Below are 20576 nucleotides of genomic sequence, written 5' to 3' on the forward strand. Positions count from 1 at the left end.
ACTTGGAGATGAGCCCAGGAATAGAAGGGCAGCTATAGAAAAACCTAATAGGACTTTAAATGCTTCTGTCCAAGGTGACTGTGCAGATAAACCCATCAAGGGAAAGCACTCTGAAGGAAGGTAAAATGCAGACTTTTCTGTACAAATAAAGCCAATGAATTTAGCTGCCAGCAGACTAGTACAACAAGAAATGTTAAAGGAAGTTCTTCTTAAGTTCCTTCTTAAAAGGAAAATCATAACAGATGGAAACTTGGTTTTACCCAAAGGAATGAAGTGTTCCAGGAATGGTAACTCATTGGGTAAATATAAACTATGCTTTCTCTCTTTCTAAAATGTATTTAAAAGATAATTATTTACAACAAAGATATAACACTACATTGTGAGATTTAGAATACATGTGAAGTAGAATATATGGTAACAATAGTACAGAGAATAGGAAGGGGAAAATAGAAGTGTACTATTGGTTCATACATTATATGTCAATTGTTCTAAAATTATTTGAAGATGACTGTGATTTGTTAAATGTGCATTATGTAGATTATAGAGCAGGCACTAAAAAGATAAAGTTGTACAGCTAAAAAGCCAACTATGGAGATAAAATGGAATATTGAAAAATACTCAAATGCAAGTCAGGAAAAGAAGAAACAAACAAGAGATGGATAAATAGAAAACAAATAGCAAAATAGTAGATTAAAATCCAACCATATCAATGATTCTATTAAATGTAAATGTTCTAAACACTCCCAGTAGGAAGCAGATATTGGGGAATCTCCTGGTGCTCCAGTGGTTAGGACTCCTTGCTCTCACTGCCAGGGCCCTGGTTAGGGAACTAAGATCCCACAAGCTGTACAGCACAGCCAAAAAACTCAAACAAACAACAATAACAACAAAAAAAGAAAGCAGATGTTGTCAGACTGTTAAAAAAGCAAGACCCACCTATGCTGTCTACAAGAAATTCACTTTAAAGTTACAGGTTAAAAGTAAAATTATTTTGGGAATTCCTTGGTGGTCCAGTGGTTAGGACTCCATTCTCTCTGGGTTTGATCTCTGGTCTGGTAACTAAGATCCCTCACGTTGTACGCCGCAGCCAAAAAAAAAAAAAAAAAAAAGATTTCAAAAAATATAGAATCATGCAAAAACCAAAAGCTGGAGTGGCTACGTAATATTAACATCAGATAAAGACTCACGAATAAGGAGTACCAAGAGAGATAAAGAGGATATTTCATATACTCTCTGAATAAGAAAGAGGAAAGGGTAAAGAATACACAAGATATGTTTCTGAAGAAAAAGAGCAAGGAAACTATGTGGGAAAATACGAAAATATGTTCAACATTATTAGTAATTAGATTGACAAAAATTGGGGCAATACTAAGTTAGTGAGGGAGCAGACAGAATGGAAACCAGTGAGAATATAAATCAGTACAGCCACTTAGGAAAAAGTTTTGCATAAAAGAGTAAAGTTGAATGTGTACATCGTATTACTTTGCAATTCCATGGCTGGTTATGTATCCTAGAGGAATATGAGCACTGGAAATTATGTCCAAGAAGGTTCATAGAGGCATTATTTGAATTGCAACATTCTGAAAACAACTCAGATGTTGAATCTAGAAGGATAAATTTTATATTCATAAAACAATATACTATATACCAATGAGAACAAGTAAATTGCAACTCTAACATAATTACGAATGAGTCTCAAAAACGTTATGGAGTAAAACAAGTCAGTCATCACAGAAGAACCATGCAGTATCCTTCCATTTATTTAAATTTATAGAACAGGCAAAGTATGTTTAATGATACATATGTAGCTGGTGAAACCATTTGGAGTAAAAGGAACAATTAACACAAATTTCAGAATTGGTGGTGGTTTCATCACTAAGTCGTGTCTGACTCTTGCAATCCCATGGACAATGGAGCCTGGCAGGCTTTTCCAGGCAAGAATACTGCAGTGGGTTGCCTTTTCCTTCTCCAGGGGATGTTCCCAACCCAGGGATCGAACCTGGGTCTCCTGCATTGCAGGCAGAACTGAGGCGACAGGGAAGCCTTCTGGATTAGAGGGACAAGGATATAATCAGAACTTGGAAGACAGGCACACACTAGCCTTCTAAGGACTTGATAATATTCAGTTTCTTAACTTTAGTGGTAGGTTCATTGGTTTCTTTAATTTTCCTTTAAGTCCCACATGCTTATTTAAGGGCATCCTAGTTTGCAATTTTAAAAGAGAGGCAAAAGAGTCAAGCCTCACTCAGAGGACCAAAAAACAAAAACAATAACAAAACAAACAAAAAAGGCAGAGGAGAAATAAAAAGCTTCACAAAAAGGAAATGACAGAGTCGAGAAAAGGTCCTAAATACAATCAGACTGTATCCTAGTTTATTTTTCCAAAAACTAAGAAGACCATCTCCACTGTTTAACAATTTACTAAATACTAAATCCAAATTTTAAAAAATGCAACTACTTCTGTAAAAACACCTTCAAAACTATATCTCTTGAGAATCTTAGATAGAAGCATTTAAGACCTATTTGTATTAATATTTATTTCTAGAAGAGCATTTACTAATTACAAAGTGAAAACAACAAAATGTCTTCTTGAACATTTTTCAAGAGTTTGGTGAGTGAGAAATAAGCCCTCCAAAATGTTAAAGAGCTACAGAAAACAAATATTTAAAAATAGCCATTTCTTCATGAAATTTTATTTTATTTTTTTTTCATGAAATTTTAGAACACTGGAAACAAAGAGAAAATCCTAAATGCCTCCAGAATGGGAAGAAGTAATAAAAAGATTAAGAATCAGAAAGACATGGAACTTCAACAGCAATACTGGAAGTTATTAGAAAAGGCAGCAATGTCTCTACAATTTGGAATTAAAATGATTTCCAACCTTGAATTCCATACCTAGCTAAACTACCAAATGAGCATGAGAAAATATATATAAATATTCAGATATATGCATTAAGTGGAAGCTAAAACATGCATTTCTTATGCAGTCTTTCCCAGGGATCTGTGGGGGAGTATTTCAAAGTGAGTGAATAAGTCAAGAAAAGGATAACAACAGATTCTGGAAACACAGGAGAGAGGCAGTAGGAATCTCTAGGATGACTTGAAGAACAATCCTAGGATCCTAGGGTAACTTCAGGACAAAGTTCATATTGAAGCAGGTCAGAGACTTCATGACAGCCTCTTTAAGAAAATGAAAATAGTGGGCTATATTATAAGTATGAATGATTGGAGAGGAGATTTAAACATTTGGGAGAATTTGAAGATGAACTGGTGCTAAATACATTTTAAAAACTAGGCAAATGACTATATTTTTTAAAAAGGAAAATAACAGGTATTGGTGAGATGGAGAAACTGAAATACACACATATATATACACATGTACAATTACATATATCTCAGTCATAAAAAAGAATGAAGTACTGATACATGCTACACCATGAACGAACCTCAAAACACTGCTAAGTAAAGTCAGAGACAAAAGATATTATACGCTTCCATTTACATAAAATATCCAAGAGGGTAAATCTATAGCAGCAGAAAACTAAAGCTCTCAGGAAATAGGGTGTACTGCTTCACAGGTACAGAGTTCTCTTTTGGAATAACGAAATGTTTTGGATTTAGTGGAGGTGATCGCACAACACTCTTCATGTCCTAAATGCTACTGGGTTGTGCACTTTAAAATAGTTTATGTGTGAATTAAGGGGAAAAAGTAAGCAAACATACTGATAAAACAGTTGTCACTCCCTACAAAAACTGGAAGTTGTACAGGGAGAGAAAAAAGTTATTTACTACAAAGCTCCGTTTATGAAGTCATGATAACATAGACAGTGATGTGAAAACGATGACTGAAGCAAAACTGCACTGTGACTATTGTGAGAGGAGGGCCAGACGGGAAGGGGGTTGCGAAAGAAATGGAATGAAAGAAAGGAAGACTCCTCCCTTACTGTAAGAATGAGACAGGTGGGCAAAGACTTAATCAGAATATAAAATGAGGGGGAAATTGCTAGAATACATCCAGATTCGTAGATACTAAGCATCCATTCCACTTACTTGGGAAAAAATTTGGCGTGTTCTTCTAATGGGTCATCACCTTCTTTCCAATCATGCAAATATCCTCCACAGGAATAACACTGGACAATGTCCGATTTACCTAGAAGTGAGGAAATTCCATCAGTGCCACAGGCCGATGTATTTGTCAAGTGACACAGATTAACCATATTAGCAAAACCCAACTTATACTTTCTATCAGATTTTGTGACAAAGTCACAACTTTGTGTAACGGTGAGGAAATATTCTAACTAGGGCTCTTCTCGCACCAGTGGGATCATGAGCAAGTACCACTGAATGTTCCTATGTACCATGCACACTGATCAAACCCTGTCCCTGTCCCCTCTTCATTCAATGGGGCAAGAGATTTGCAAATCAGAATGTGGAATTGAAGCTCCATGAAGGAGGAGGTTTTTGCTTGTTTTGCTCCCCAATGAATCTCATGGACCTAGAACAGTGATTAGCACTTATTATGCACTTTATAAGTTATCTGTTCAATGAATAAATCAGAAAGAATACATCTGGAGCTCAGGAAAATATGAGCAAATATAGCCACTCTCATGTAAGTAAGATCGTGAAGAATCAGACACCTCTTACTATAGGTTTATTCCACTAGAAATAGGATCAAGTTTTCATGTGAGATTCTATTTTTTGGAAGGAAATTAGCATTTGGATCTACCAAAGCACTGAACTAGAAACATCCTAGTTTCTAAGAGGGCTTCCATGGTAGCTCAGGTGATAAAGAATCCGCCTGCAATGCATTAGACCCTGGTTGGATTCCTGGGTCAGGAAGAGCCACTGGAGAAGGGACAGGCTACCCACTCCAGTAGTCCTGGGCTTTCCTGGTGGCTCAGCTGGGAATCCGCTCAGTAAAGAATCCGCTGCAACGTGGGAGACCAGGGTTCGATTCCTGGGTTGAGAAGATCCCCTGGAGAAGGGAACAGCTACCCACGCTAGTAAGATGATGGAACATTCCTCATCTTCCTTCTCCTCTTGGACTCCTGCAGTCATTATAAAGCCAGAGCATAGGAAAATCTCCCTTTGTGTCTGTACAGAAATAGGAGGTCCTAGAGCTTGCGATATCCCCAAAGGGTAAGATGACTAGGACTTGTGGGTGAGGAGGAGTTCAAAAGGAAGAGGGTGAGGACACTGCTAGGCAGAAGGTCCTTGAGCAAGGCTGCCACGGGGAAACGAGAACAGAGAGAGCAAGAAGAAAGCGGGGAGCACTAACTCTCCAAGTGCTTAAGATACTGAGCCATTAAGATTTTTGTACCAATGGAACATGTCTGTTAGTTCAAGTGAACACTACACTCCCCTGCTCTGTACTCTGTGGTATTCATGACTTCACCCCACCGCAGAAGTTCCCCCATGGACCTTCACTGTAATTGAGCATGTGTGTTTGGTGTGGAGAAGGTCAGCAAGGTCCCCAGAAAGGATACAGTATCATTTCACCTTTCTATACCGCAGGCAGAGGTGAAGTTGAGGGGAACCCCCCGCTTTCTTTGCAAATGACAACGTGGGACTCCTGACGACCAGTAGCTAAAGAGAGAATACTATGAACCGATGGCAGATTCTCCATGCTTAGGAATTATAAGAAGGAATGTTCTGACTTTCTCTTCCAAGGAGAGTGTGGCAAAGACCCTCTATCCAGGGGAATTCTCCGCTGGTCCAGTGGCTAAGACCCCGTGCTCCCAATTCAGAGGGCCTGGTCAGGGACCTAGGTCCCACATGACTCATCTAAAGAGCTCCTGTGCTGCAGCTAAAGATACTGCATGCCACAACGAAGAGCCAAGATCCCACAGTCAGATAAATATATATTTTTTAAAAGACCACTATCCACACTCCTAGATATCTCTCAATCTTCCTTAGTAACAGAAACTCCAATTTTCAGCTGGGCACATTGCTACCTGGAAGAAAAAAAAAATTGAACGTCCCAGCTCCTCTGCTATGTAGGTATGGACATCTGACTGCTGGGCTCTGGTTCAAGAGTGAGGGACTCAGAGTCATGTGACAGTTTCCAGAGGAGTGGGGGTAGAGAGTAAAGTGTACCAAGGCATGATAATTACTCCCAACAGAATACTTGTATTTGTTTTTAGCCCAGACCTTAAGTTTTCAAGGCTGGGGCTTTACTACCTAAAGGAGGTGTGGAGAATTGGGAGGGGATTTATGATACAGAAAGGAAAAAGAATATGTGAGGAATAATGAGAAGTAGGGATTTTTGAGCCTACTTAAATACAAGCCCAGGATCATGAAGTGCATGTGGGGCTTCAGTGGGCAGCAACGCAAGAGCTTGGGGCAAACTGCTGGCTCACCTGTGTAGAAAAAACCTGCTTTGGCCAGAGCTGCTGCTCCCACTGGGTACGACGGGTGCCAAGACTTGAAGGACTGCAGGAGGAGTTCTTCATTAACAAATGAAGAACTGTTGCTGCCATTGCAACAGACTGGAATAAAAGACATATGGTGAGACTAGCAAGCTTTGATACTGCTACTATCAGTGTTTGAGTTATCCTTAATGGCAACCCATTCCAGTACTCTTGCCTAGAAAATCTCATGGATGGAGGAGACTGGTGTCCATGGGGTCGCAAAGAGTCGGACATGACTGAGCGACTTCACTTTCTTTCTTTCTTTCTTTCTTTGTGTTCACAGATAGAACAGTATGTTTGAGCTTGTTTCAATACAATTGAAGGAGGGGGTTAGAAAAGGAGAAACAAAACCAGACTGACCATGTGTTAAATTGTTGAAACAGAATGGTGGATACATGGTGGGGATTTGCTATGGTCTTATTTCTGTATACATTTTTTTATAATAAAATATTTTCAAATTATCTTTGCATTGTAGAGCATCAGAATAAAGCAAGAGTAAGCTAGAGCAGCTTCTCTTCCTCCCCAAGTTAGTATCAAGACTTGAGAAAGGCAAATCTTTCTGCCCCCTAAAAAGGAGGCAGACTTATTTCTTGCCCTTGGGTGTCAGCTGTATGGGGGTGGTCTCCATTAGACTTTCCACATTGGTCCTAGAGTTTGGTTCTTGTCTTCTGCACCCCTTGAGGATTTGAAAACCAACTTATGTGTCTATTAAATATGGTAACAAAAGTAGATACTGCAAAATTCCTTAAGATGAAAGCTTGTTTCAGTATGACATCTAATCCCAGGATTCCGGCTTTCACTTCATTTTTAATTGGAATGTGACTTACTGTGCTGGAAAAACCTCAGTCTTCTCCAGTGTGTCTCCTTTACTCTCACACTACCGTCACATTCACAATACTTCTGATACTTTCCCCACCCAGCTATTCTCTGCACCACCAGCTGGGTGTCCTACAATTTACTCTGACACTATCTACTTAGTAGTACCAGATCCTACAGAATAAAGGCTCAATCCCATAAGACTGCTCCCACTCCACTTCATGCGATGGCATGGCTCACAGAACCCAGGAAAATATTTATATTTGTTTAGCAAAGGGCGTGATCAAGGGTACAGATGAGCGGGGGGCTTTCTAGGTGGTGCTACTAGTAAAGACCCCGCCTGTCAATGCCGGAGACATAAGAGATGCAGGTTCGATCCCTGGGTTGGGAAGATCCCCTAGTGGAGGGCATGGCAACCTACTGCAGTATTCTTGCCTGGAGAATCTCATGGACAGGGGAGCCTGGTGGGCTACAGCCCATAGCGTGGCAAAGACGCAGACATGACTGCAGCGACTTGGCATGCACACGTGCGCAGATGAACTGGCTCACAGAGATCTGGGAGCTTCCCTCGCCATGGAGTTGGGATGTGTCACATTTACAGTGTGGTTGTGTTCACACACCCAAAGGCTCCTGGATCCACAAACTACTGGGATTTTTATGGAGGCGTCCTCACATCAGATCAGATCAGATCAGATCAGTCGCTCAGTTGTGTCCGACTCTTTGCGACCCCATGAATCGCAGCACACCAGGCCTCCCTGTCCATCACCAACTCCTGGAGTTCACTCAGACTCACGTCCATCGAGTCAGTGATGCCATCCAGCCTCTCATCCTCGTCCCCTTCTCCTCCTGCCCCCAATCCCTCCCAGCATCAGAGTCTTTTCCAAGGAGTCAACTCTTCGCATGAGGTGGCCAAAGTATTGGAGTTTCAGCTTCAGCATCATTCCTTCCAAAGAAATCCCAGGGCTGATCTCCTTCAGAATGGACTGGTTGGATCTCCTTGCAGTCCAAGGGACTCTCAAGAGTCTTCTCCAACACCACAGTTCAAAAGCATCAATTCTTCGGCGCTCAGCCTTCTTCACAGTCCAACTCTCACATCCATACATGACCACAGGAAAAACCACAGCCTTGACTAGACGGACCTTTGTTGGCAAAGTAATGTCTCTGCTTTTGAATATGCTATCTAGGTTGGTCGTAACTTTCCTTCCAAGGAGTAAGCGTCTTTTAATTTCATGGCTGCAGTCAGCATGATCAATCATTAACTCAATTTATATCCCCTTTCCCCGCTATGAAGAAAAGGGGGTAGGGCTGAAAATTCCAAGCTTCTAATCATAACTTGTTCCGCCCAGTGACCAACCTCCAACCAAGAGCCCACCCAGAGTCACCACATCAGAAACCAAAAGTGCTCTTGGTGCTCTTATCACTTAGGGGTTTACAAGGGTTTTAGGAGCCCTGTATCAGGGACAGTGTCAAAGATCAAATATTAGAACAAGAGATGCTCCTCATGATCTTATCACTTAGGAAATTACATGGGTTTTAGGAGCTCTGTGAAAACATTGGCTTAAAACTCAACATTCAGAAAACTTAAGACCATGGCATCCGGTCCCATCACTTGATGGCAAATAGATGGGGAAACAATGGAAACAATGACAGACTTTATTTTTCTAGGCTCCAAAATCACTGCAAATGGTGACTACAGCCATGAAATTAAAAGACGCTTGCTCTTTGGAAGAAAAGTTATGACCAACCTAGACAGCATGTTTAAAAGCAGAGACATTACTTTGCCAACAAAGGTCTGTCTAGTCAAAGCTATGGTTTTTCCAGTAGTCATATATGGATGTGAGAATTGGACTATAAAGAAAGCTGAGTGCTGAAGAATTGATGCTTTTGAACTGTGGTGTTGGAGAAGACTCTTGAGAGTCCCTTGGACTGCAATAAGATCCAGCCAATCCATCCTAAAGGAAATCAGCCTTGAATATTCATTGGAAGGACTGATGCTGAAGCTGAAACTCCAATACTTTGGCTACCTGATGCGAAGAACTGACTCATTCGAAAAGACCCTGATGCTGGGAAAGATTGAAGGCAGGAGGAGAAGGGGACGACAGAGGATGAGGTGGTTGGATAGCATCACTGACTCAATGGACATGAGTTTGAGTAAACTCCAGGAGTTGGTGAGGGACAGGGAGGCCTGGCATGCTGCAGGTCCATGGAGTCTCAAAGACTTGGACATGACTGAGTGACTGAACTGAACTGAACTGAGGAGCTCTGTGCCAGGAATTGGGGGCAGAGATCAACATTTATTTTCTATTATTTCACATTTAATTTCTTAATAGACACTGATCCATTTAAGAATGTTTTCAAAACCATTTTATCCAGAAACATTAATTGTTTTAAGGGAAATTCAATTAAGGACCCAACCCTGATACATTTCCCTATGTTCATTTATGTTAAAAAATTAAGTCACCCCAGGAGACCAAGAAACTCTAATGAAATGGTTTTTTAAAAAATTACCATGGCACCACAAAATGAGGAGGAAAATGGAAAGGTTAGGGGGAAAAAAGCAAAAGAAATAAACAACTAGAGCTTTTCTAAATATGTCTGAGTCTTTACCTGATGCCACAGATAAATCTCTCTTGACCCAGGAATTCAGAAAATGTTCCCCCTGAAGAAAATGAAAATTCAAGCTATTATATAAACTAATGTGCATAAAATAAATAAGCCACAAGTATCTAACGTACATATCCAATATTCTACAGTGAATATATCCAATAAAATTATATATATATTGGATATATTCACTATTAGTCAGTTCAGTCGCTCAGTCAAGTCCGACTCTTTGCGACCCCATGGACAGTAGCCTAACAGGCTCTGCCATCCATGGGATTTTCCAGGCAAGAATACTGGACTGGGCTGTCATTTCCTTCTGTAGGGGATCTTCCCAACCCAGGGATCGAACCAGGCCTCCTGCATTGCAGACAGACACTTTACTGTCTGAGCATAGATCGACTGTACCTGAATCTAAAAAAATTCAAGTTACTGATTTGAAGTATACAACTATCTATGAACAAAAATTAAAAGAACTCCCTCCTCCACCCCCTGCCTGAAAATTAAGAGTTTAATTGAATTGAATGGCAGAGTTGTTAGAGAATTATTCCTTTAATTATTATTTCTATTAATATTGACATTTTTTACACAGTGTAATGGGAAAAGAAAACCTGTGAATATTTATACTCAACAAGAAGCCTTTTCTGGGTCAGTTTTTCCAGAGATCTAACTCAAAAGCTAAGTTACAATAAGATATCACAGAGGTCCTTAGACTAATGAGGAAGGTATGAGATATAGGAAAGAAACCGGATTCAGAAGGATGGTTAAGTGTTGAGTAACTGATTCTTCTCTGAAAATTGCACCCAGATTTCTCTCTGAAGAAACACTTCTGCCGCTGCAGGGTTCTCATCTGAGTCATGTTAGCCAATAAATCCAGCCCTCTGCGCTTTTTTTTTTTTTTTTGCATAAGCCTGTGTAAGATGGGTTTTCCCAACACCTGCCACTAGGGAAGTCACATGATAGAGCATAGCGTAACCATCTCTGAGGCTTACTGTGGGTAGCGTCCTGTGGTCTGAATGTCTCATGAGAACACTGGAAGCTGGAGGAACTGACCTCAGTCCAAGAGGAGAGAACTACCAGGAAGGCAGACCATTCTAAGACTCTAGTTGACCAAAAGAACATGTTTTTCTTCCACCTGCCCAATGAGAGGTAGGGGAATGGAATAAAGGAAGAAGAAAGAAGGAGAGGCCATGACAAAAGAGGGATGTACGCTCCTCATTCTAATTAATTTATAAAATTTTTATAAATTACCATGGTGCCAAATAGATAACTAATGAGAACCTACTGTATAGCTCAGGGAACTCTACTCAATGCTCCGTGGTGACCTAAACGGGAAGGAAATACAAAAAGGAGGGGTTATATGTACAGTGCTTCCCACATGGTACTAGTGGTAAAGAACCCACCTGCCAATGCAGGAGATATTAGAGATGTGGGTTCGATCCCTGGCTCGGGAATATCCCTTAGAGAAGGAAATGGCAACCCACTCCAGTATTCTTGCCTGGAGAATCCCATGAACAGAGTAGCCTGATGGGCTACAGTCCATCAGAGTTGTACACGACTAAGCGACTTAGCTCACAGCATATGTATACATAGAGCTGACTCACTTTGCTGTACAGCAGAAACTAACACAACATTGTAAAGCGAGTACACGCCAATAAAAATTAATTAAAAAGAATAATAAATTACCGTGACGTCAACAAATCCCTTGTAGCTTTGAATATACTGGGTAATTTCCTCTAAGGATTTCTTACTTTGAAGAAATTCACATCTATAATTAACAAACAAACAAAATTAAAGTGTACCCTGATACTGTGATAGAGATATCCTGTATCTTTATAACTGCAGTGACACAAAAAACATCCATTAAAACTTATTGCATTGTGTACTTTACATTCTTTTTTACTTTGATAAAACTGTCAAAAAAGTTACCCCAAAATTTATGACAGTTATCTTTATTATCATATAATTACTATTTCCATTAATGACAACATGTGTAATAATGCAAAACTAAATCTTCAGATTATCTTTTCTCCTGAAACAAAACATAATACAATCAAAGAGATGGATTTATAACAATATATAGATTGGAGGTGTTTTGTTAAGTTAAACTACAGTGACGAACTAGTTCCTATGCTTACATAAAAGTTACTGGCGGTAAAGGTAACAAACCATAATAAATTTCATCTATTGAAAAACATATATACTACTCCTTAAAAATATACAATGGAAATTGATAGAATTTTTTAAAAAGAGCATATTGAATACACTTAAAAAACACATTCCTTTCCACAAAACAGAAGCAATTTTTACTTTTTAAAAATCTCTTTCTTACAAATTTAAGCTTCCTTTCTAGTGATGTCAGAGTAACAAGAGGGCTGAGAGTCAAGAGGCTAGAGTGTTAGTTCCACTTCTGCCACTCATGGGGAAGAGATAAACCTTTATATTTTTTCTGTCATACCACCTCCCCTGCCAAAGTGGTCAATCTCACCAGTGTTCTCTTGAACAGATGTGAGAAAGTGAACTCCATTAGATGAGTCATACATCGCTCTAGGGCCATCTCCCTGGGCCACTGAGGTCCCCAGTTTTTAGGTGTACAGATCCTTCCAAGGAGCGCCCTAAATCCCCACACAACTCAAATCCATACATAACCCGAATCTGCACACAATCCACATAGCACATGAGGGATGGGGCCTCCCCACATGCTTAGAGTGGGTTGAGAAGGAGCTCAATACATACTACTTCTTTTAAAAACACAATAAAAATCATTTTATTTATTTACAATGATTTAGTACACCAAGTGGGCTTTCCTGGTAGCTCAGACGGTAAAGAATCTGCCTGCAATGTGGAAGACCTGGGTTCGATCCCTGGGTTGGGAAGCTCCCCTGGAGAAGGGAATGGCAACCCACTCCAGTATTCTTGCCAGGGAAATCCCACAGACAGTGGAACCTGGCAGGCTACAGTTGATGGGGTTGAAAAGAGTTGGGCAGGACTGAGCAACTAACACACACACAGTACACTGAGTACTAACATTTTAAATTGTAGGAATATACCCAGACATTGTGTCCATAGTTTATAAAAGCAGCAACAAAGCAAAAACTGATGCTCAGAGACTTCCTAATGGTCCAGTGGTTAAGAATCCACCTTGCAATGCAGGGGACACAGGTTCTGTCCCTGGTCAGGGAACTAACATCTCGTATGCTACAGAGCAACAAAGCCCAAGCACCTCAACTACTGAGCCCATGCACCAACACTAGAGAGTCCATGGGCAAAGGAAAGATCCCGAATGACGTAACAAAGATAACATGTGCCACAACGAAGACCCGAAGCAGCCACTAGATAAATATATATTTTTTAAAATGATGCCCAAACAGTTAAGGTTAGGGCACAATCAACAAGAAATTGGAGGAGTCTTAGTTCTAATTCCAGCTCTGAAATACACTGGCTAACCATATACTCATGGTGACAAACAGGTGAAAGGTGAAATGGTCATATAATACATGGTAGTTTTTACAAGGCATTTGCTCCATATACTTTGTTATAATGCTTACAACAACCAACCATCTATGGATTATCATTTTTTTTTTTTTTTTTTTTGCACACGAGATGCAGAGGTTCAGTAACATGGCTAGGGTCTGGGTGTTAGGAAGCAGCGTTGTGCACCTCCGAGCCTCTGTGCTCTGCCCTCCTCTCTGCAGCAGCAGACCTTAGCTGGACTCACATCCTCCCCCGATGCTCCTCACCTTTCCCTAGGCTGTACATCAGAGAAGGCGTATGAGGGCCACCCAACACAGAATGTGCAGCTCTGGTTGGTGCTCGGCCACCGCATGAGGGTCTGTGTGGATGGTGCTGCTGGGAGTCGCCCAGTGTATAGCCCAGGGCCCTAAGGATAAGTGAAGCTGAGACAGGTGCCCCAGAGCCAGGACTGATGTTCACTCGGCACAGACCCACGTGGGGCACTGCCAACGCTAAGTATGATTGGCTAGGTGTCTGTCTTTGATTCATCAACGAACCAGAATGACATTCAAAGTATTTAACCATCTGGGGAGCTCCCTGGTGGTCCAGTGGTGAAGATTCTCTGTTTTCACTGCAGAGGATGCAGGTTTGATCCCTGATCAGGTAAGCCCTGAAGCATGGCCAAAAAGTAATCAATATTTACCCATCTGGCTTCATGCATCCCTATAACTGTTTCATCTGCTTGTCAGGAAGAGCTCCCCTCCCTTTCTCTTTCCTCTCCATCTCTCTCTCCCCCAATCCCTTCCCTTCTTTGTTCTCTTCCTCCCTCCCACCCCCTCACTTTCTTTACAACTTTAAAAGAAATGCATTTGTTTCCCAGAATTTAAACAAGATAGAAGCGAACAAAGTAAAATGTGAAAAATCCCTCTCCACCTCATCTCCTAACAAACCCAAACCTTAAGATATCAATTGTTTGATTTGTATTATTTTAACTTTTTCCTCTGTATATTTCAAACAAGTCCAGATACTACACATTTATATTGCTTTTTTTCTTACTGAACAGATCAGACATCCTTCCATTTCTGTGAGCCTGGCTGTCTGTGTGAAAGATGACATATAATGCTAAACAACAGCCCAGTTTTTTTTGCGGTGGACCTAAGATCTAACCAGCAACTTCTTTGCATGTGGTAGGTGCATGACAAGTATGATAAATTAAATGAGCCAAAGCCCACTGCAGATCCAATTATTAGATTACAGGAAATACAGGAAGTAGAGAAACATGTTAGATGACACCAGAAAAACATTCCGCCAGACCCAGGGGAGGAAGTTTTACAGGACAGACTACATGGCTCCTTTCATGAGAAAGTGACAAGAAAAAGTCAGGGAGGAGGAAATCTGTAAACTAAAAATCTTGAGATATCAACCAAATGTAATGTATGGACCCTGTTTGCATCCTACTTCAAATCAGTAAAGAAAGTAAACAGTAAAGAGAGAGGGGATGTGGACATTTGAACACGGCCTCAGATATTTGATGTGATTGAGGAATGACTGCTAATCCTCTTTAGGAGGCAGAATAATACTATGGTTATGTTTTTAAAAAATATTCTTGCATTTTAGAGTTATATGCTAAAATATCAACAAGTGACATTATATAATATCTGAGATTTGCTTTAAAATAATCTAGTTATTTTTATTTCTGGGGAAAAGTATGTGAGAGATGAATGAAATATGATTTGGCCATGTGTTGATAAATGGTCTCTATACTTGCATATGAAAATTTCCAGAATGAAAGTTTTAAAAATTTTAAAGGAATGAATGTGTATTTGGTAGATAAAGTCATGTAGAGAATACTAGTAAATGTAACATTAGAAATAATTTTTAAAACATGTTTTCTAAACAGAGAATTCAAGACCACTGTAATAATCAAAACTCTTACTGAGTTTTTGAAATACAATGTTTACATTTGGTATATATTCAGCAGTACATGAAACCATTTGTAATGCTGTTTTAAACATTGTTTTATACAATTTTACATTATCGCAATACAAATTATCCATATTTATTAAGGCAGATTCTGAAACTTCTACTTGGAAAATCATATCTTAGTATTTTGGATAATAAAACAATATTAAGAAATTATTTTAAAATTATATAATTAAAAAATTTCACAGTGTCATCAGGGCTTTCTTGCTTGAATAAATTCTGGAGCATTCTTATTTAGGAAGGAGAAAGGTCAAAACTGAAGGTTCTGCTCTGGGAAGGTGATGCTTTAGTTTTGCTTTGTCTTAAAAAAAATTACAAGCAAAAAATATTTATCTACTTACTTAGGGAACCACTTGGCATGTTCCTTCCAGGGGTCGTCATCGTCTTCCCAATTTCCCAAACATCCACCACAGGAAAAGCACTGGACAGTGTCGTGTTTACCTACATAGGAAGCAAGGCACTTAGATGGCCTGGCAACAGCACCGTGGGGTCGTCCAGAAGGGCTGTCTCTGCAAGCTGACTGCCCTTCGCATAGATGAGACATGCTCCATCACGCCTGCGCATTCACACTCTCATCTGGCTGAATCCCCACCCACAGTCCCACTGCCCTTAGTGACCATTTCTGAAGCCTGAACCTCACCTCTCAGCGGCGGCCATACCTGACACACACTCCGAGCTGTTGGACTCAACATGCCCACGGAAGCAATGGGGAAGCAGAGGACCCTGTACTCACGAAGTAAAGCGCAGAAGACTTAAGCTGCAGCATTGCTATGAAATTTCTGTGGAAACGTGGGCATAGTTTTTTCCACTTTTGAGATGTATGTTCGACAAGTATATTTTTCTTTTTTGACAACTGTTTTTAGGGGAGTTACAAAAGGATCAACTTTCAAAACTAAGAGGAAAACCAACTTGCCGTTTAGGCCTTTTGAGATATAAATAGTACACAAACTGGTAGGCAAATTAAAGTCAAACTACAAACCAGAACCGCTGTGAACATGACAGAAAGATGTGGTTTTTCTGCGTTTTCTCTGCTTCCGTCTCTTGGTCAATTAGGACATTAACTATATTATCTTGAAGAAATATGTGATAAGTGCACTGTGACATCTGGGGAATCCTATACTAAAAATCTTTTAAATTTTCTTCTTTACATCCAACTTGAGTAACACTATCAATATGAATTTCTTCAAGCTTCTGCTATTAATTAACAATAATAGTAGCAATTAACATATCATATATCCAACATATGAAAGTGTTGGTTGCTCAGTCATGTCCAAGTCTTTGCGACCTCATGGACTGTAGCCCCCCAGGCTCCTCTGTCCATGGGATTCTCCAGGCAAGAATACTGGAGTGGTTGCCATTTCCTTTTCCAGGGGATCTTCCTGACCCAGGGGTCGAATCTGGGTCTCCCGCATTGCAGGCAGACTACCGCTGAGCCACCAGGGAAGCATGTACTGTGAGTCAAGTGCTGTGCAGTGTACCTGAGGTGGAATGTAAACACTTTGTTTCTTTTTTTAAACTTTCTTTTATATTGGAGTACAGTCGCTCCCTGGTGGCTCAGATGGTAAAGAATCCGCCTGCAATGCAGGAGACCTGGGTTTGATCCCTGGGTTGAGAAGATCCCCTGGAGGAGGGTATAGCAACCCACTCCAGCATTCTTGCCTGGAGAATCCCATGGACAGAGGAGCCTGGCGGGCTACAGTCCATGGGGTCGCAAAGAGTCAGACAGGACTAAGTGACTAAGTACAGCACATAGTCGATTAACAATGTTGTGAGTTTCAGGTGGACAGCAAAGGGACTCAGCCATACATGTATACGTATTCATTCTTCCCCAGACTGCCCTCCCATCCAGGCTGCCACATAACATTGAGCAGAGTTCCCTGTGCTATACAGTAGGTCTTTGTTGGCTATCCTCAGGCACGTTTCTTAAACTCTTTGGGCCTCAGTGACATTAGCTGTGAAATGGGGGAAAGGACAAATCTCTTGGATCAGTGTAAGTGCTGGATCCGTGCCTGGTGGTGGTGGTGGGCCTAGCATCGAGTAGGTGCTCAGTAAATGATAGCCGTATGTATTAATCAGTATTCTCACTCAGATCTGTCATGACATTTATCACGTGGCTAGGACAACTCAAACAACGTACAGTTTACTTCAGTATTCTTGCCTGGAGAACTCCGTGGACAGAGGAGACTGGTGGGCCCCTGTCCACAGGGTCACAAAGAGGTGGACATGACTGAGTGACAGCACACCCAGTTTTCTGAAATGCAACTTGACCTATATGTTATAATTAAACTTAAGGTTAAACACACACACACACCAAAACCCTCCAATACTGCAGCAATTAAAAGAACAATCACTTAAGAATTTAAAAGAATCATTTAAAAGAATCAGAGAACAATCCTTTAAGAGCAGTAAAAGGTGGATGGGTAAGAAGGAGACTAGGGTCAGGCTGACCTCACGGTTTATTTTCAGGGCCTTAGAAATCCAGTCAAGTATTATCTAACGTCCAAAATTTTAGAAAAAGTCACTTTCTTATTTTGCATATATTTTTGGTAAACTGACATGTTGTATTAAAGCTAAAGTAAAATTACTGAAGTTGAATCTTGAGAAAATAGATGTTCCTAGCATAACATGTTGACCAAGTGAGGAAAGATTTACAAAATACTGCAACGGAGCAAAATATTGCAACCGAACCTAAGCTTAATTCCAGTGAAATATTTCAGAAAATGATTTCAAATTACCTGTAAAGACAAAGCCAGCAGCTGAGAGCTCCCTTGGGGACGTCCCTTGGGCATAAAATGGCCAGTTCTTGAAGGATTCGAGTCTGGCCTTCTCTTCTTGGTATCTGGCTTTGTCGTCCCTCCTCAACGTGTTCTCTGGCTTCTGAACTCTTACATCATACTTGGCAATGTTACCAACATCTTTACCCAGAAGGAACTCACAGTCTGGATGGAACTTCTTGTGGTGTTCCATGGGGGTATTCTGGAGGCTAGTACCGAAGAGGATTAAGCTACAGCAGAAGCACTGAATGCCAGATTTTGTGCCAGTTAAATAAAACCCGGCCTCTGCCATCTCCTGCGACGTCCACGACCTGAAGGTGTTATAGGTCACAAAAGTCTTTAACCTTTTTGCTTCACTACGCATTTGTGAATTAAAGCCTTTTTGCATTTTTTCCCTGTCTCTGTGCTCTTTTTCTTCTATTTCTTTTACAAATTGAAGTGCATTTACACCTAGAAAAGCAGACATCTCTGGGAGCAAAGCATAATCAAACTGTGAAATCCTCTCCTCAGGGGCTTTCTCCTGGGTGGCCATTTTCTGAAAAGGGAAAAAAAGAGGTTCATGAACATTGTCACTTGGTTTACTAGTCCTGAGATTTGTTTAAGCCCTTTATTTTTTTGTTTTGCTGGTTATACCATATTTCTTTTTAATTGGAGGATAATTGCTTTACAATGTTGTGTTAGTTTCTGATGTACAACAACAGACTGTAGTCCACCAGTCTCATCTGTCCATGGGATTCTCCAGGCAAGAATACTGGAGTGGGTTGCCATTTCCTTCTCCAGGGGATCTTCCTGACCCAGGGATCGAACCTGGGTCTTCTGCACTGCAGGCAGATTCTTTGCCATCTAAGCCACCAGGGAAGCCCATACAACAATGTGGATATATCCCCTCCCTCTGGAGCTTCCCTCCCACTCCCCCCACCATCCCGTCCCTCTAGGTCATTCCAGAGCGCCAAGCTGAGCTCCCTGCGCTCTACAGCTTCTCAACAGTGCCTGCTTTACACGCGGCAGCACGTGTATGCCAATGCTACTCTCAGTTCGTCCCACCGTCTCCTTCCCCTGCTGTGTTTCAGCCCTTTACTCTTTTCTTCTGAATTACAGTGCTCTTCTGCTTATAACTTAGTCTAATTCAGAGAAAATATGCTAGTAGGTCTGTAACAGCAGACCTTTATCCTGCCTTCAACAGTAAGGTCACCTATGGAGTCCTAGTAGTATCATAGTATCAATCGTCACTTAAGATAAAAGGATCAGTTCAGTTCAGTTCAGTCGCTCAGTTGTCTCCAACTCTTTGCAACCCCGTGAATTGCAGCACGCCAGGCCTCCCTGTCCATCACCAACTCCTGGAGTTTACTCAAACTCATGTCCATCGAGTCGGTGATGCCATCCAACCATCTCATCCTCTGTCATCCCCTTCTCCTCCTGCCCCCAATCCCTTCCAGCATCAGAGTCTTTTCCAATGAGTCAACTCTTCGCATGAGGTGGCCAAAGTACTGGAGTTTCAGCTTCAGCATCAGTCCTTCCAATGAACACCCAGGACTGGTGTCCTTTAGGATGGACCGGTTGGATCTCCTTGCAGTCCAAGGGATTCTCAAGAGTCTTCTCCAACACCACAGTTCAAAAGCATCAATTCTTTGGCGCTCAGCTTTCTTCACAGTCCAACTCTCATATCCATACATGACCACTGGAAAAACCATAGCCTTGACTAGATGGACCATTGTTGGGGGATCTTCCCGACCCAGGGAGTGAACCTGGGTCTCCTGCATTGTAGGCAGACGCTTTACCGTCTGAGCCACCAGGGAAGTAGATAAAAGGATAGATTAGGGGAAATCTGTATCATCATATAACAAGTTCAAAGACACATGTTTGCATTCTCAACATTTCAGGAATCAACAAAGTATTTCGTTTAATGCCTACAGGTGGAGTTGGATAGTTCCACATGACCAACTTTGCTCTGTGTGCCCCGCCTTAATCAGGGTCAGCTGATTTGGAATTTGCCCATCTACCTGCATTTCTGCAGAAGTTGCAGCTCACTGAAGATCTTATTTAAGCCCAAGCATGCCCTTCATCTGGGAGTACTCAGTGTAAAGAAAACTCCTTTGTCTCTAAGACGTTAAGTCCATTTCAGCAGTGGTTCCTCGGGAAGCTCTCATCAGTCCACAAGGTTACTGGGCTTTTTGACTGAAGAGCGCCTTCATTTCAGTTAGTGTCTTCATGCGCTCTCCCCGTAGAATTCCTTTAGCGGTTAGCAGATAAGGGCCACATTCCAGCCAAAAGAAGTATTTGCTCAACTCTCCCTTTGGTTTCAAGTCCCTTCCCTTACAGAAGAAACCAGCCAGCCTGGTGGACTTGGCAGCCTAGGGCTCTTCCTTAGTACACTCATCACTACTTCTTAGTACTTTCATTGTTGCCAAAGCAGCCCAGGCCATGAAGGGGAGAAAGGTTTGGAACCACTGATCCCGGGCTGGCTGCGGAGGCCTGCCTTGTTTGCCTCACTGTTTTTGACTGAATTCCCCTCTCTCTGAATTTGTTTTAACCTATTTAA

General features: G+C 41.2%; 1 protein-coding gene across 1 annotated transcript in view; it reads right to left on the reverse strand.

The window, feature by feature from the left end:
* The window catches only part of LOC113878849 (general transcription factor IIH subunit 2), a 79192-nt gene that overhangs the window by 20096 nt on the left and 38520 nt on the right, over positions 1 to 20576 (reverse strand). The window contains exons 5-10 of the mRNA XM_027519953.1: positions 17999 to 18572; positions 15605 to 15704; positions 11514 to 11595; positions 9834 to 9885; positions 6360 to 6488; positions 4051 to 4150 (exon numbers count right to left, since the gene is read on the reverse strand). Coding sequence (XP_027375754.1) covers positions 4051 to 4150; positions 6360 to 6488; positions 9834 to 9885; positions 11514 to 11595; positions 15605 to 15704; positions 17999 to 18572 — 1037 coding nt within the window. The remainder of the gene's footprint in view (positions 1 to 4050; positions 4151 to 6359; positions 6489 to 9833; positions 9886 to 11513; positions 11596 to 15604; positions 15705 to 17998; positions 18573 to 20576) is intronic.

The sequence above is a fragment of the Bos indicus x Bos taurus genome, chromosome 20 (assembly GCF_003369695.1).
Source record: "Bos indicus x Bos taurus breed Angus x Brahman F1 hybrid chromosome 20, Bos_hybrid_MaternalHap_v2.0, whole genome shotgun sequence".
Taxonomy (NCBI): domain Eukaryota; kingdom Metazoa; phylum Chordata; class Mammalia; order Artiodactyla; family Bovidae; genus Bos; species Bos indicus x Bos taurus.